Source organism: Pyxicephalus adspersus, chromosome Z, assembly GCF_032062135.1.
Source record: "Pyxicephalus adspersus chromosome Z, UCB_Pads_2.0, whole genome shotgun sequence".
Classification (NCBI taxonomy): Eukaryota; Metazoa; Chordata; class Amphibia; order Anura; family Pyxicephalidae; genus Pyxicephalus; species Pyxicephalus adspersus.
Window position 1 is genome coordinate 80,585,491 of NC_092871.1, and position 18,179 is coordinate 80,603,669.

The window sequence follows — 18,179 nt, forward strand, 5'->3', positions numbered from 1 at the left end:
GAACATTAAAAAAAAAAAAAAAAAAGGATAATGGCAGTTATCCTGTCCCACTGCCAATCATGATTGTGCTTGCCAAAATCCTCTTGGCTACGAATCCTTGCAGTAAATGACACCCGTGCAGTGAAGTCCTATAAAACCTTATGAATTACAAAAACCTGACGAGCAACAATTCCTGCCGAATGACATCTTAATCCATTGTTCCATACATATGGCAATGATATGACACGTGGCATAGCTCATATAACCACTGTCTTGACTACTGATTCAGTTGTGAAGACATCATGGATGTATTGACTGACCACCAGCTATGCATGCTTGGCCCTGTGTGGGATCGTTCAGTCTGGCCATATCTGTACAGTCTTGAAGCCGAACAGTATTGACCCAACAAATTTGCCAAGATGGATCCTTGAAGAATCATCATGGCTCATCATCTTTTGACACCAGGTTGAATGAACAATGGATCAGGAATACATAGTTTTCATAAACATTTATCTAGTGTCTACGTTCTGTTAAAACCAATCAGGAATTTGTATGACCCACACCACCACCAATATTGCCCAGCAAATTAATGCAGGCATCCAACTAGATTCTTCATTCCAGTCTCATATGAAACATAATAAGGTGCTACAAGGGACATGACTTTGGATCACAAGGAGGACTGTAAATTAAAAAAAGAACATCCAGGCTTCAAGACCTGGGACCTTCCTATATAGATGTCATGCCTGATGGGTATATTTGAAGCTGTACCAAGAAGACCCCGGCCACCGACACTGCTGATCTATGATTAGAGTGGCTTCTAGGAATTGTTTTGAAGGTGAAGACTGTAATGACATTGGAAATAACACATTTCTTGTGCCATAACACAATCACAACCTTTATAAGGCATTGAGCACAAATAGCTCTCCAGCTACCAGTGTTAGGAGAGTCTCCTTCCAGAAATGTAGAAATGATATTTACACAGGGAGAATTTACAACAAGGCCCATATGTACTTTCTGCAAACTAAAATAGAACATACATTTGTGAGATGTTATATCTGGCAAAGGATATGTAACCTGGTCATTCTGTATATTCCGGGAATCCGGTGACCTCATGTTTCAGGCACATAACATTGCTGAACCTAGACTTGATCAAGTGAAGAAACCCTAGATCATAACGCTGCCCCCACAGGCACCCCAGATCCTAACACTGCCCCCACAGGCACCCCAAATCATTACACTGGCCCCGCAGAAAGTTCAGATCATACCAGTGCACACACAGGCACCTCATTTCATAATACTGCCCCTACAGGCACCCCTGATCATAACACTGCACCCCAGATCATACCACTGCACCCACAGGCACCCAGGATCATAACACTGCCCCCACAGGCACCCCAGATCAAAACACTGCACCCATAGGCAGCCCAGATCATAACACTGCCCCCACAGGCACCCCAGATCAACACTGCACCCATAGGCAGCCCAGATCATAACACTGCCCCCACAGGCACCCCAGATCAAAACACTGCACCCATAGGCAGCCCAGATCATAACACTTCCCCCACAGGCAACCCAGATCATAACACTGCCCCCACAGGCACCCCAGATCCTAACACTGCACCCACAGGCACCCCAAATCATTACACTGGCCCGGCAGGAAGTCCAGATCATACCAGTGCACCCACAGGCACCCCAATTCAGATTTCTGTTTATTTAGTCCTGGGGTTTATGCAACCCGGCCACACAGAACAGAGCTGACTATTCTCTTGCACAGTTATGTGTTCACTTACAGGTTCCCACTTTCCATTGAAAGAAGAAGCGGAAGACTAGAGAGCACATCTCCCTGTCATGCTGATCTGTCGTCCAATCTGCATGCTTCATGTGCTACCTTCTGTGCCCCTGTCTGGGCTCTAATGTTATAGGGGATACAGAACCATGATACCAACTACTTACACTGCCTGCATTACAATATACATTACATGATGTAAATGTGTGTCATTTGTTCCTGGCTACAGTTCAGATGTGAACTCTAAGCAGATGATTGCTTGCATCAGAATTGCACTGCAGCAGATATGTAGTCATAAATAGACTTTTAAAGAACAACTGTTTACACATTAGTGCCCCCACTTATGGGTGCTGGCATATATACATACACAACCGCAGCCTTTGCATCAAAAGCCCATTTTATTCCTATTGGAAAGTCATACCCTGAGTAACCACATGAGGTCGCCAAACGTATAGCTTCCCATTGGATTGAGTTTGGCTGCTGTGTCTATGGGCTGTATGGTGCCATTTTATTGGAGAAAGTTGCATGTCCCAGACCCTTTAAATGTATGTGAACCCCTACAAATAACATTTGTTTCCCCTGTTCTTCCCTTTTGGTTTGTTAAATATCCAATCAAAAATGTTTTTTCTGTTCGATAAATAAAAAAAAAAAAAAATACCCGTGGATCCAGCCAAAACTTTGCTGAGCTCTTTGTCAATTTTATTGTATTGTTCCCTGTTCTTCTGTGACCTACAGATCACCCAACATTATGTAGTGGTATTGGAGAAAGGCGAATGCTCTATAGTCCTTAAATATTTCCTGTCCTTTGGTGACAATGTTGCTTCTCCATAGATATGGGGAGATGACCTTGGCCTGTGAAAAGGGAAGTAACACGGTGATGAGCTATTTTCTCTTCCCTTTCCTTCTATCAGCATGCTTATTTTCAGCACATGAACTCAGTGGCTGCTTGTTCCTTTATACTTAAGCCTTGCTCCACATTGACTGCAAGAGGCCAGAAAAAAGGGGAATGATAGACCTCTGCAGAGAGACCACTGCTTTCACACATAACGCAAGGCTTTTTTTTCTGAAGTTGCTGCCAGGAGACCGACATTTTTCATATCAATGGTAGGACTGTTTCTTTGATGCATCTGAAACACATTTGGGCTGAATGGGACTGGTGGATCAGTTGGGCTTTATGGATGTTTACCAGGTGTTCTGGCTCGGAGCACAAAATAACCCCCTGCACAATGCACTGGTGACTGGTGAATTTTAAAAGGTGAAATATCCTGTCTGTGCTTGCAACTACTGTAAAGATGAAATGCAGGAGGTGTCAAGCTTTGGTACAGTTTACATGACATTAAAATAATCATCAAGGTCTGCAGCTTCTGTTACAAGTCGGGGGGCATTTTGTAAGCTGCAGGGAATTCCCATTGGATGATGGATTTGGGAAAGCAGGAGATTATGTGACATGGACACAGCAGCTGACACATCCCTGCCTGGTTTCACGGTCATTCCTGAGACTCGTGATGATGGTGTACAACACGGGGGCTAATAATGAAATCTAAACTTGCAGGATCTCATCATGTACTCATCCTGTTTGCACTTAATGACACAAGAATTAAAAGATATTGTATTTATCGTTATCCTTTATTTATAAAGTGCCAACATACACTGCCTGGTAAAAAAAAAAAACTCATGCACGCTAATATTTCATTGGAACTTCTTCAGCTTTGACTACGGCCCACATTCCCCATGGTATCATTATGATAATCTTATGCAATGTCACAAAGGTTATTTCCCTCCAGTGTTGCATTCATTTCTCTCATACTGATGATGGGAGAGTCAGAGCACTGTGTAAAGTCTTCTTCATCATATCCCAAAGATTCTCAATGAGGTCTGGACTCTGTGGTGGCCAATCCGTGACTGAAAAAAATGTCTCATGTTCCCTGAACCACTTCTTCCCAGTCCGAGCCAGATCAATCCGGGCATTGTTATCTTGGAATATGGCCGTATCATCAAGGGAGAAAAAAATCCATTGATGGAAAAACCGGGTCATTCCGTATATTCAGATAGTCAGCTGACCTCATTGTTTGGGTACGTAATGCTCCTGATACCAGACCTGACAAACTGAAGCAACCCCAGATCATAACACTGCCCCTACAGGCACCTCAGATCATAACACTGCCCCCACAGGCACCCCAGATCATAACACTGCCCCCACAGGCACCCCAGATCATAACACTGCCCCCACAGGCACCCCAGATCATAACACTGCCCCCACAGGCATCCCCGATTATAACTCTGCCCCCACAGGCATCCCAGATCATACCACTGTCACCCAGGCACCCCAGATCATAATACTGCCCCTACAGGCTCCCCAGATCATAACACTGCCCTCACAGGCACCCCAGATCATACCACTGTCACCCAGGCACCCCAGATCATAATACTGCCCCCACAGGCACCACAGATCATAACACCGCCCCCACAGGTACCACAGATCATAACACTGCCCCACAGGCTTAGGGACTTTATTTATGGCCACTCAATATATTACACAGTGCTATACTTTAAATATTGGTTATAGTAATATATAATAATATTACTATATAATTGGATATAGTATATATAATATAGGGGTGTACAAGGGAGAAATAGAATGATGTCTAACCATTGGTGGGTTAAGTTCATACAGATTGTAGAGCAGAAATTCCGGTTAGTGGAATGCCAGACAAGTGGATGTTTCAGTAGTCCGGACAAGAGATAATAAGAACCTGTACAAGGAGTTTGGTGGCTTTGAGAGAACCTATAGAACTATGATGAGATGGCTAAAAGGGAACATAAAACATTATCCAGGACAAGTATATTTGTGCATCATCCTTGTAGACGTCTGTAGGACTTTTCTACACATGCCCCTCTACTGCAGTGTTTGAATGTAATCGAAGACATCCACCGCCAGAGTCATGATAAGTATACTGTAAATCTGTGGATGGTAAGGTAGAGCTATGTGAAGTCAGGGAAAAGGAGCACACTTAATAAGTATGCTTTATTTGAAAATGAAGTTACTCTTCAATGCTGGCAGTGAAAAAAAAGTGAGAAGGGTTGCAGTTTGCTGCATATGGGACAGCGTAGTTTCAAACTACTCAAAGTGTCCATGTTGACCCCTGTCCACCACCAGAGTGTCCATGCTGACCCCTGTCTACCACCAGAGTGTTTAAGCTGACCCATGTCCACCACCAGAGTGTCCATATTGAGCCCTGTCTAGCACCAGAGTGTCAATGCTGAACCCTGTCTTCCCAGAGTGTCAATGCTGAACCCTGTCTTCTATCAGAGTGTCCATGCTGACCAATGTCTACCACCAGAGTGTCCATACTGAGCCCTGTCTACCACCTGAGTGTCCATACTGACCCCTATCTACCACCAGAGTGCCAATGCTGAACCCTGTCTACTACCAAAGTGTTCATGCTAAACCCTCTTCACCACAAGAGCGTACATGCTGACCCCTATCCACCACCAGAGAGTCCATGTTGACCCATGTCCACCATCAGAGTGTCCATACTGAGCCCTGTCTACCACCAGGGTGTCCATTCTGACCCCAGTCCACCACCTGAATGTCCATGCTGACAACTATCTACCACCAGAGTGCCAATGCTGAACCCTATCTACCACCAAAGTGTTCATGCTGACCCCTGTCCAACACAAGAGCGTACATGCTGACCCCTGTACACCAGCAGAGTGTCCATGTTGACCCATGTCTACCATTCGAGTGTCCATACTGAGTCCTGTCTACCACCAGGGTATCAATTCTGACCCCTGTCTACCACCAGAGTGTCCATGTTGACCCCTGTCCACTACCAGAGTGTCCATGCTGACTCATCCACCACTAGAGTGTCTATGCTGAACCGTGTCTACCACCAAAGTCTTCATGCTGACCCCTGTCCACCACCGAGAGTGCCCATACTGAGCCCTGCCTATCAGCAGAGTATCTGTCCATCCGCAAAAGCAACAACAATGGACATATGAGTGTCAGAACTTGGAAAAAGGTGGATTTTGGATCATGTGGATGGCCAGGTATATGTGCAGGAAGCACTATGTGAAGAATGGAGGACAGTGGAGACAATGTTACTTGAAGTAACTGCTTGGTATCAGATACCACAAAACTCATTGCCCCTTTGGGTCAAAGCTGTTTTGGTTGTACCAGTGGGACCTACACTATTCTGCAGATTTGTTTTTTGTTTTGGCTCATATGTGAACAGAACATTTCACCTACCAAACCGCTTCTTACATGTAATCCTTTCATTACGACTGATGTTATTCTGAATGATAACTGATACTGCATCGGTGTAATTGTTTTCATACTTGAACTATTTATACATTCACTTAATCCTAATAAATTGCCAAATACCCGGGCTGCCTTTATAAATCATTACATGGGCCAGAGGGAACTTTGAAGCATGCTGTTGTCTATTTTTCAAAATTTCACACAAAAGCTAAACATTCACCTAAAGTACTGTTATGGTATAACCGATGGGGATGTTGATTTAAAATAGGAAACGTTAATACCTAAGTACCAAACTAAGTTGTTGGTAACTTTGATGTTATTGGTGGAGCTCACTTCTTTGGTTCCTACCTGAGTTTCCCACACATGTTGTAGGTAGGTTTGCTCTCAATGTGTCAAAGCCACAAAGAACAAAGGCTCAAAGAACAAAGCCACAGAGGTTGTGCCATAGAGCATACATTGAGGAGGTTGAACATGATATAATAGAGAGTGTTTGATGATAGGCATGGCCATAATGGAGTGATCTGATCTGATCTGATCTGGGTGATGGCTAAAAGGGGATCAAGAACATGAAGTATGGAGAGGAGTGGTTAGGCATGGCCAGATGGACTAGTGTTGAGGTTAAAAGTGACAGGGTGGTCCTCTGTAAAAAGCTGACTCCAGAACCATGATTGATATGGAAAGTGTTGTTGGTAAAAGTGGCAAAAAGAATGGGACCTTTCTGGGAGTGGGGTAGAGGTTTGGAAAATGGTTAGCTGCAAAATATTGAGACCTGTGGATGGGAAGAGTGGTGTCAGGGCAGATGAGTGTTAAAGGTGTTTGTAGGGTACAAGCATGGGTAGGCACTGTCAATGCCAACATCTACAAAATACCCTACATAGAAGAAAAAATGTCTGGATAGTCCAACTGGTGGGCCATGGTGCAGTAGCCAGACAATGCTTAATGCAGAGTGGCCTCAGTGGGGTGCTGGATCCTTCTGGCCACTGCATGCCAATGGTATAAGGAGAACATACTATGGTCACTGCACACCAATGGCAATGTGGGGGTGTTCTCATCATAGAAAAATCAGAAAAAATGTTTAATTTAATTATTAAGAAAGGTAAGGTAATGATGTCAAATCAATAAAAAAAATTGTGCATTGAACATTTTGCTGCAAATAAAAACTTTTTATGAATTTATGCAGTGATTGGACTGCAGTGTCCGTTGTCCATGTACAGTGTGGTGAATGTGACCTGTACAAAGGCACATCTAGTTAATACATTCCTGGAAACAATATATGAATGTTGACATCAAGAAGCCAGTTAAGCTGTATTTAGTGTTCATCAGTGTCTCTTGTCGGTGGCTGCACACACCATGTGATTCTGTGAACCTAGACTTACTCACAACCCTATTTCTGTCTTGAACTCTGCACACCCTGGAATGTCAATGTCTTGTGACCATGTTAATGTATTTTCACAGATGGGGAAATGGAGACATCCCGATATAGGTCTAGGATAGAGAGAGCTCCATATCGCTCTAGAGTAGACAACAAAGAGCATGCAACCCACAGAGGTCATATGGACGGAAAGCCTATACATCTGCCAACAGCTATTATGGTATAAAGGCAAATTTAGCTGTGCAATTGAAGAACATGGAGGCTTTAACCTAAAGGTGTTCAGCAGGCTGTCAGATGGTTCATGTACTACTAAAATCTTCAGAATGCCTATTAGCAGGTTGATGAAAGAGACTGTCAGCACTTCCATTATGATCCATGTTTAAAATGGCACTGGTAAAAAAAAATTGAAATAAATAGGGGTTTATGTAGTGAAGAAATTATTCTTCTGGTCTCCAGCTGTACTAATGCTTCCTCCAACCAATTCTCCCATTACCTAAAATGGAGTAGATATGGAATCACAGGAAAAAGCAATTGACCCAATGGATGGGAAAATCCCACTAAAGGTGGTGGTGGGATTGGTGGGTAATATTAGTTCTCTTTGCAATCCTTTGTAAGCATTTTTTTTTGGTCAAAAAAAAAACACATGACAAAGTTGCATGAGATATTACCATCAATTATTGTAGTCGTGGGGTCCCTACTGGGGAAAAAGAAAGACTTTTGTAAAAAATGTAACTAAAGAATAGTTTAGTATTTTTCAAATAATTTAATCAGCACAAAATCAGGTTGAAGAAAAGATAAGGTTGGATTAGATTTATATTTGGAAGGCTTACTAGATATCCAATGGAATTTGCCATCTTAGAATCCCCCATGGAGGATATACAGGTCTCCACAATGACCTTTATAAGGGTCCCAGTCACAATCAAATTTCTTTTTTTTTGTGGGTGAGACTTCAGGGACTGGTCTGGACCTAGTGATACAGATCAACAGGTAAGGGTGTTAGTAAACCAAGTTAGAGTATCTACTCAAAAGAACAAAAGTGGGTTTTGGTTCCACTTGTTAAGTACAATAAGGTATTGTTACCTTTTTGTCCTGTTGTATAGATTCTTTAATAAATTACTAAAATGCATTCCCAAGGGTGTCCTCATTACCTGGATTAGACGTTTGGAAGGATTACTAGATGCCCAGTGGTAATTGCAGTCTCAAAACTGCCAGTGGAATTATATTATACAAGTTCCCACACAGACCTTATGAGGTCCCAGTCACTCTTAAGCCTTTTTTTGTAGAGGGATTGGTCTGTACCTGGTGATGTGCACCAACTGGTAATAGTGTTAGTCAACCAAAAAAAAAAAAACACCAAAAAGAACAAAAGTGAGTGAGTGTTATGCAAAATAAAAACTTGTAATCTATTTGTATAAATTCACTAGCATAGATAAGATTATAGGATCAGACATTTGGAAGGATTTCTAGAGCCAAATAGAATTTACCATCTCAGAATTCGCTGTGGAGCATATACATGATTCCTTATTAAGATTCCATTCAGACTCAAGCACTTTTTTGGAGTGGACTTCGGGGACTGGTCTGGCCCGAAGTCCACTTAGTTTTTAACCAAGCTAAAGTCAATCAGGCTGAAGAATGCATTGAAACAACAAAATGTTTTTGGGTTCAAATTTGTTATGTAAAATAGTGAATTGAAAGCCATTTCTCCTCTTGTATGGATTCTTTATTAAATGACTAACATCCTTTCCATTGGGTGTCTTCGTTATTTGAATTGGACATGCAAAACACTTTCGAAATGCCTAATGGAAGTAATCTCAAAACTCCCTGTGGATTATATACATCTCCACACAGACTGTAATGAGATCCCTGTCACACTTTAGCAGTTTTTGGGGGGTACTTCAGGAACTGTTCTGGATCTAGTGATGTATATCAACTGGTAAGGGTGTTGGTAAACCAAGTTGTAGAGTCCATTTAAGAGAACAGAAGAAGGTTATGGTTGAAATTTGTTTTGTGAAATAAAGAACTAAAACTTTCTCTTGAATAGATTCTTTATTGGATGACTAACATCCTTCAGGTTGGGTGTCTTCGTTATTTGAATTGTACATTAGAAAGGTTTTCTAAATGCACAATGGAATTTTCAATCTCAAAACTCTCTTTTTTATTTTAGGGACTTGTCTTGACCTAGTGGTATATATCAAATGGTAAGGGTGATGGTCAACCAAGTTGGAGAATCCACACCAGAGAAGATAAACATGTTTTGCTTTATAATTTCTTTGTAAAATAAAGAATCAAGACCCATTTCTCTTTTTGCAAAGATTCTTTAATACATACTTTCTATTGGGTGTCTTCCCTACACCCTATATGATGTTTTGACGTCTTGAAAACATTTTGTATAAACAAAAGATAAAGAATAAAAAGTCAACACGCACATTTTGTCCAAAAATCAAATATTTTAATATTATTGTTATTATTGCCATATTCAGTGAATTCATTTAGCAGACAATCACAGTGCAAAAGCATGGAGCTCTTGGAGATATATTACAGAGGTATGTTACAAAGCTCCTACAGGAAGACTGAAAAAAAAATAATGCTCATTAGGACATCCAATGGGACTGTACAGTGATTGGCTGAGTGAAGGTTCAGGGGCTTCATCTGATGGTAATACATAGAGCATTGGTGGAGGAAAGATGATTACACACTTAGGCTTATGACTACTAAGTGCTAAGGTCTAAGGCACCTTACAACCCATTTCCATGGGCTGTAATTGACTGTATGGCTTAGCAGGGCTTACTAAAACTAGGCCTCAGTTCAGAACAACACAGACTACCATTTAAGTTTCTACAATAACAATTTATATAGAAATCTAATTCTACTATAGCCCTAAAACCTGGGCCATGGGGTGTAATATTGATGTATTTTATCATCTATCAAGTTAGTCTTGTTTATTATCACAACGAACAAGAAGAGAATCTGATACTGACAGATATCTACCACCTATCTGCAAATGATTTTTAGGAAATCCGTTCCGGAATTGTTTAACCACCTTGGTTCACCCATGATGGTCTATCTTCTACAGTCTTATCTTTACCTAAGCACCCTTTCTTTATACATGGACAAGAAACATCTATATTGTGATTCTGGAAGGATAAGATTACTTTTGGATATCTAGAGGGCACAGCAGAGTTGGATATACTTTTGGGCTAAACAGACAAGAGCAAATTAAAACCAATAGGCTGGTGTGGAGATTGACTTCACCAAGATATGAGTTGGGTTTGAGAGATATTCCTTAATATCTAACAACCTTCCAAAGTCTATAACTAGTTTGATTAATTTTCTACATTGTTCTTGTGCTGAAGTATATTTATGGATTGAGTACTATTATACCCATAAGTTTAAAGCTCAGTTTAAAAATATGATAGTGCATCATCTTAAGGGGCAAGTGTTGATGGGCTTTTGTTGATATCTCCCTATAGAGGTCAATGGTAATGCTCCAGAATATTGATGCAGTTTAGGACAAATGTACCAGTCAATGGATTTGTAAGCATCAAACTCATCTGTAGTACAAGTGGGCTTCACCTAACAGAAACCTGCATTGTCCATCAACACAAGCCTCAGACCCATCAACACAAGCACTCATAAAGCAAAAGCAAGGCGCAAAGTGCAATGATCCTAAACCAAAATCAAACCTAATATTTCAAGAAAGCCTCCAAACATTTTTCAAAACCACTTCAGGCCGATGTTAGAAACTTGACCCTACCCAGTGTAAATATGCCTGACAACAAAGACTACTAACATCTGAAGCACTATGCTATCTAAAACTTGGGAGTATAAGGGTTCCAAGCCAATTTTACCAATCAGGAGTTGGGAAAGTTAAATTATTTACTTTTATATTAGTTCTATGTATTTCTCTGACCAACCAACAGACAGCTCAATAGGAGATCCAGACCTTCTCCCTCTGCTTTCTCCTATCACATTTAACTAACTATCCAAGGCAGATTTCGGTGACTAATGGCTCTGAAAAACTTCCTTGTGCTGGCTCAAGTTTTCTGTATGTAAAGGACATCCAAAAACTTGCACTGTACATTCCAGAATTTTAAAAGACAGGTTTCAAGATCCCCATATAACTCACACGGGGGAGTGGGATGGGTGGTACGAATTGCTTATATAGTGAAAAGCAGACGTATGATAGGATCATCCTAGGTCTCTACTATACAAAACAATCAGAAAATTAGCAATGTTTTAAGTAATACTTTCATCAGTCTGAGGCTTAATGTCTCTTTTGCCAAAACAATGTTGGCCATTGTAGACAATATCCAGGACAGACTTTTTGTTCTTAAATAATAACACTTCAGTTTCCACCAATACTAAAAAATACAGAATTTGACATTAGCAAACCTCCTACCCCTGGGTAGCAAAATGGCAGCTGTAGCAGCCAGCTACATTTTTACCAATCTCTGTAGGACCTTCAATATAAATGGAGAAAACAAACCCTGAATCATGGGAAATAATACAAGATGCATTTACATTACATTACCAACACAACACCATATAGGTGTACTTAAACCCCTTTTCTGAACAGCATTACATAGTAATGTATTACCAACAAGATGTACTGTATCTTACATAATCCATAAAGTTAATCTCTTAAAAATAAAAGCAATTCACAATACTGACATGTATACAGTAAGACAGATCCTCACTAACAATTGTAATATGAGCTTCCTGTGACATCCAATGGCTTAGTCTTGAAAATTCACAGTCTTATCTGACGTGTTTCATGAATGCTGGTGAAATACACATTATTCAAGAGTTTTTAGGTCAGAAATGTCCATGGATTTGGATTAGGACAGGTACAAGGCAAAATAATAAACCATTTACAAAAATAATGTCTGCAAACACTCACTTTTAACACCAAAATAAATATATACAGAAGCCATTAGCAATAGCAAGGCGCATGAAGAAGGCTTGAAACCAGTGTCAAGGAAAAAAGACCACCAAGATATACATCATCACTGTCTGGGGGACACAGTGACCAATTAGACTCTTCTTCCATTTTATTCAAAATGGAATCTGGAATCTGGTTGGTTGCTGTGGACAAACCAAACAGTTTTTCATACAAGGCCCAAACCTAGAGAGGTCAAGGTTTTTTGATTACCAACCCAACTGACTGGTCATTGTGCAGCACTTCTTGATCCAGGTTCTCCTGGTTCTGATAAGCATATATGTGCTTGCCTATCCACCCCCCCTTCCCCGTCTGCAGAGGTAAAGCTAAAAATAAGGCTACAGTAATATACAATCCTGATTTACTTTTGATTATTCATAAACCAGAATGGTCAATGAAAGTAATTCTAAAGTTAATCAATAAAGAAGAGTTTCACTCTTGTGATCAATAAAAAGGGATTGCTAACTTGACATTCTCAAGAGAATTTATTACCTAGACGAAGCAGACATAAACTCTATAGACTGCACATTCCTTCTAAGTATTTATTATCTTACAGTGCCTGACTCTACAATAATCCAAATATATTCCAAATGCACTGTCATGTATTGGCAGCATGGAGATTTTAGGGCAATTTTAGTAGTTCAAGCAATGCTAAAATGATGGCTTTGGATTTACTATTGGGCCTCTATTGGTAACATCTAGTAAGACCCGTGTAGCTAGGATCCTAGGCTTGCCCACTTCTAAAACAAATTATATATATATAGCAATCAACATACTACTTCTACCATGTGATGTGATGTTCCAAAGACAATATGGGAATATAGACTGGAGAAGTCAATTACTTGTCCATGGGGCAGCATGTTATATCAATACAGCCCAGTCAACAATGTGGGAGTATTGAATGGAAAAGTCAACTTCTGCATGTGTCATTGGGGTAGCATGTTTTATCAAAACAGCCCCATCATCAATGTGGGGAATATACAATGGAGAATTCAATTATGTGTTCATGGGGTAGCATATTATCTCAATTCAGCCCCATCAACATAGTTAATTTTCTAATGGTCAATTCAAATAATTCTTGGGTTTGGCAATTATTTGCCATTATCTTACTCCCTTCCATTTGTTGAAAAAAATTCAGGACCATCCCTTGAGCACGTAAAAAGGAATACAAAAAGCTATTTGTTTTTAAGGCTGGACTTAGAAGGAAAGTTGCTGTGACATACAGCCTGGGTTTATATATGTGAGTGAACTTTGATCAGGCTCCAGCAGCTTTTAGTAGTGTTTATTTACTGTCACCATAATTGAGTTCCACATTGAAGGTCAAATATAGACTACAAAGACCCTTTGTACTAGCTGGGCTTACTAGGGCAGGTTTAGTTTAGGCTGTGCGTGGAGTTGCCTCTATGTTTGTAGACTGAAAGCTTACTTGGCTAGAAATTTCTATCCTAGTTCCATTTGTAATTTGTGATTTACATTTTTAATGTTTAATATATTCCTTGATAGCAACAAAGGATATAAATCCATTTTGTGTGCACAAAAACCACAACAAATCTGGATATTCCCTTATAAATGAAGCAATTGCATCATTACTGTGCAAAGAACAGAGCTGTGGTTAATAATAAAGGGCCCAAGTACTGCATATGGACTTGGCTCCTAACAATGGTGTGCATATACCATGGCAAGCTGGCCCTTCAGGCAAATGCACACACTCGCCAGTCCATGTCACACTTGTTTGCTAATCAAAGCTAGGAAAATAAATTAAAGCAAAGACAGAAAAAAAAACAAAATTCTAATCTTATAAAGTAAAGTGCCCTCTAGATTTTTTGTTCAAACCCTGTCACCAACCAAGAGTCAATTCCAGCATAGTCTCCTTCCTCTTTGCATGGCATAGCCCCCTCTTCCTATGGAAGCATCTATTTCCTTCCTTGCAGGTCAGCTGCTCTTCCAGGTCATAATTGAAGGATAGTATTACAGGACAGTCATTCTCAACCAGAGTTTTGTTGAACCCCAGGGTCCTCCAGAAGTTCTTTGAACTGTGGCTAATTGACCTTTCATTTGATGATGCTTTCATAGTTCTGGGGAAAATGCCAATTGATGTAGCCAGCTGCTTGACTCCAATTACATAATTTAGTTGTCTATAAAGTTAGTATTCTAATCACAACTGTAAGGAGTGAATTCTTTCCAATGGCCACCAATATAGGAGGCTTTTATCCCACTCTTTTCCAAACAACTAGTTTTAGTGGGGGTTCCCTGAAAATCATTTTACGTGTTCCTCAGGGGTAAAAAGGTTGAGAAAGGCTACTATGGAGCATCACTTTGATTCTGTTGGGGTTGATGATATTTGAAATTCTACACAAAGGAGGACACATGCATTAACTACACATATAACCTTTTGGAGGTTTCTTGACTAAGCTGGTGACAGGGTCTCTTTAAACCTGAGCTTACTTCACATTTGCCAACTATTCTTTCATCTGCCTAAAAACACATTAACTACATTATTCAAGAATAATAACAAGCATCACATACATTAACCCTGGGTATCCCTTCTTTCACAAAATAGAGCATTTTTGCTTTCTTTGTCTCAATAAAAACTATCTATATACATTTATTTCCTCAAAAAAATAAAATTACCTTTATTTTATTGTGGCACAGAAATATTTATAACAAAATAGGAAATCTGTATGTTTTAAAAGCTCATGAGCGCGGTACTTCTGCTGCTAAGGATGCTGGGATGGGAAGCGCATGGGATTTCATAAAGAAAATCCTAATTTTGGAGAATTCTAATGGCTTGTCCACAAGTCCTACAAAAAAAGTCTTGTTCAGTCATTGTAATACCGTAGGCATTTTTTGTTTCGGAACTTTTTAGTCAGTGCCCACAATGCATCACACAAAAGGCATCTTCCCAGCATGCCATATTCTACAGTATGGTTGTTAATTGAATGAATTTGTAAGAACCTCATAGATACCTGTGTTTTTTGCATGGGCATCTCAGTCAAGATATTATACATATTAAAGATAAATGGGATGTATCAAGTTTAAAATCAATGTTCCCTAAATAACCCACATGGTCTTGGAGGCACATTTTGGGCCCAGTTTCCATAAATGCTTTCTACCAAAAAAAAAAAGTGTGAAGTTTATGCAAGCAGAAGAACAAATGGGACGCAATAATTTTTAGCATTGTTTGATGCATAGATCGGTGGGCCTCATTTATCGAAAATGTCTAAAGATCTTGCCTTGTGCCCCCATGCAAGTTTTCAAAAGTATTAGACAATACTGGAACCATGGATCAGTTTTCTAATGGTGGCACAACCAGTTCTTGCAGACATGTGGATAAATGGGGCGTGCAGTTTCTAGAGGCACAAACTGGCTGCTTGCCACAGCAGTGCCCATAGCAGCAGATCTCCCTTCTCATAAGGGACAGATTCTAAAAACGAGCAGCAATTTAGAGTTATACATGGCTGTTCACACTGGTGGTTCCCATGTGGCGGGGTCACCTGTGGATATACAACATGTACATATATACTGATAGAAAAAAAATAAAAAAGTGCAAATTCAGCTTTGATGAATCTCAGTTTAGCAAATGTGCTGAAGAAAAAGACATGAGAGTTGGCTGTCCTGCTGCTGGGTGTGAGGGAAACAGGGCACATATATGGGGGTTCATTCTGAGGTCTTATTTTCCACTGCCGAAGGTAGGTAACGCTTACAGGTCTTGTTCCCTTCCTCAGCTAGCCATTTTACAGTAAAAAGAGATGCAGCATATTGATTGGCTCATCTCGTTGTTCTTTTTCCCTCTTCTCTTATCAACATGTTCCTTGATAGCAGCTTGGCATGGCCGTGGTTCCTTGCATGGCAGCACAGTTCACTGGGTACCTGTGCAGTTTCTCCTTTTCCAGTCGGGGCTCTGCAATACTACGAATCTAATACCAGGTCAGACTCAAATATATGTATTGAAAATCTTTAGATGAAGTTCCTCTTTCATTTTGCTATTTACCATCTCCTTAATTGCTGGCACAAACTAATCCAGCAGTCCCCCCGATCCTCTCCATTTGCAACTGTTGTTTATGCTGGCAAACCCAGTGCTGCAGTGCATTGTGGGTGCCCCTCATACTATTTGTTTGTCAGGGTTATTTTGGGATGGCTGTTCTTGGAAGAAAGACGGGGATTTATTTTAATATCTGAAAAGAATTTGGCAAGCCCCCTATATGGCAGATCAGCACAGTCATGTATGTTCTCTGTATCCCATTTGGCATTAATATTCCCTTTGCATTTTCACAGCTATGTACATCTCCTTCATTAAAGCCACCAAAAGCTATCTTAAGCTGCTAAACAAAGTGTTTTTGGCAATGGTTGGGTGAAATTCTCTTTGGCCTACATAAGCACTCTAACTTTCCTACAGAGCTAGTCACTGTAGTCATCAAGTAGACACTCTTCTCTTCACTGATGGACATCTGAATGGTTGACCTTCGTTGATGAATATTCTATTGCTTGTATACGAAGCTTAGACATTACATGATGAACAGTCAGAACGAAAGAGGATTTCACCAACCTGCCCACTAAATATTCTCCCAAAAGGAAGAAAAATTGGCAGAACATTGCACTACTATTCCATCGGCTTTTTTTTTTTTTTTCTTCCCATGATAGGGTTAGGATGATTAACATAATTTTGTTCTATAGATCCACATTTAGGAGGTAGTTCTTCCTCTGTTTCTTGAAGGAACCTGTCATAAGTGGACATATCTAATAGGGGCATAAATGTCTTTCCTTGGCTTTCAGTAGTTAGGGGAGATGTATGCATGGGGAAATTAGTGTCAGTTCATGTCAGTCTGGATCAATGGGAAGACAGAAGGTGGGACAGGAGTAAGACTTCAGGAAGTCACGGCTGGTGGAGGCCCGCTTCACATGACGCTCTCGAAGATTATGACTTTGTTGTCTGAAACAGGGCTCAGGCTGGTCAGGCTCTTGACGTCTTGATCGGGTACCATGTACTCCAAATGGTGAGCTCCCCAGATGGGTTCTGTCAATCGCTGCCAGCGCTGTAAGACAATATAAGCAAACTAAGGAAAGAAATTTGACAAAAACATAAAGGTCTCTGATGACCACCTAATGAAAATGCTCACTGTTATTCTGAATCTTAGTCTCTCATGCTTTGAACCACTGAGCTGAAAAAAGTCTGCAAACAGTTAAATTAGAAGAAAAGGCTGAACGGCGTACTTGTTCTAGATCAGTGACTTAGAAATGATTGAACCCAGACACTCATCATAACAAAATGATACCTGGCAATTCAGGGGAAGGACCTGCTGAGTCAGACCTAGAATTCTGCAAACAGCAAAGCTCATGCCCCTTCATGATTGTAGAAGTCTAGCTTTATCTAAGCAGGGGGTTGCTTTACATTTTTCACATTTTCCTAATTTGTTGCATCCTTTTGATTGCCTCTATTCATCTGATTAAGTACAAAGATCATTAGTTCACTCACTTCTTTCAGGTTCCCCTTGGCACGTGTGAATTTATAGATGAAGGTCAGAGGGACACAAAGCATGGAAGACAAAGCAAAGCACCAACCGATGGCTTCACCCCACCATGGGTATGTGTATGTCTTATTGTAGGTTAAAGGCTTGTAGTTCATGAGGTTGAAGATGAATATCCCCTGTGTAGAAGAATGAGAGTAAATTGTTACAAATTGTTATGTCTTTTCGATCAGTGATAAACGAGAATGCCTCTGGCATTTTCGTGAAAATTTCCTTGAACTTCTGATGGATCCGCAAATTTTCAGTGAAGTTTTGCGAAACCATCGGAACATTGAGGAAATTATGACAGGAGGATTCACAGGGGATTCCCTGGGAGT

General features: G+C 40.4%; 1 protein-coding gene across 1 annotated transcript in view; it reads right to left on the reverse strand.

Annotated features, from left to right (window-relative positions):
- Window positions 1-9,825: 9,825 nt before the first annotated feature.
- The window catches only part of SLC6A8 (solute carrier family 6 member 8), a 56,477-nt gene continuing 48,123 nt past the window's right edge, over window positions 9,826-18,179 (reverse strand). The window contains exons 12-13 of the mRNA XM_072431147.1: window positions 17,811-17,981; window positions 9,826-17,370 (exon numbers count right to left, since the gene is read on the reverse strand). Of these exons, the coding sequence (XP_072287248.1) occupies window positions 17,233-17,370; window positions 17,811-17,981 (309 nt within the window). The 3' untranslated portion in view covers window positions 9,826-17,232. The remainder of the gene's footprint in view (window positions 17,371-17,810; window positions 17,982-18,179) is intronic.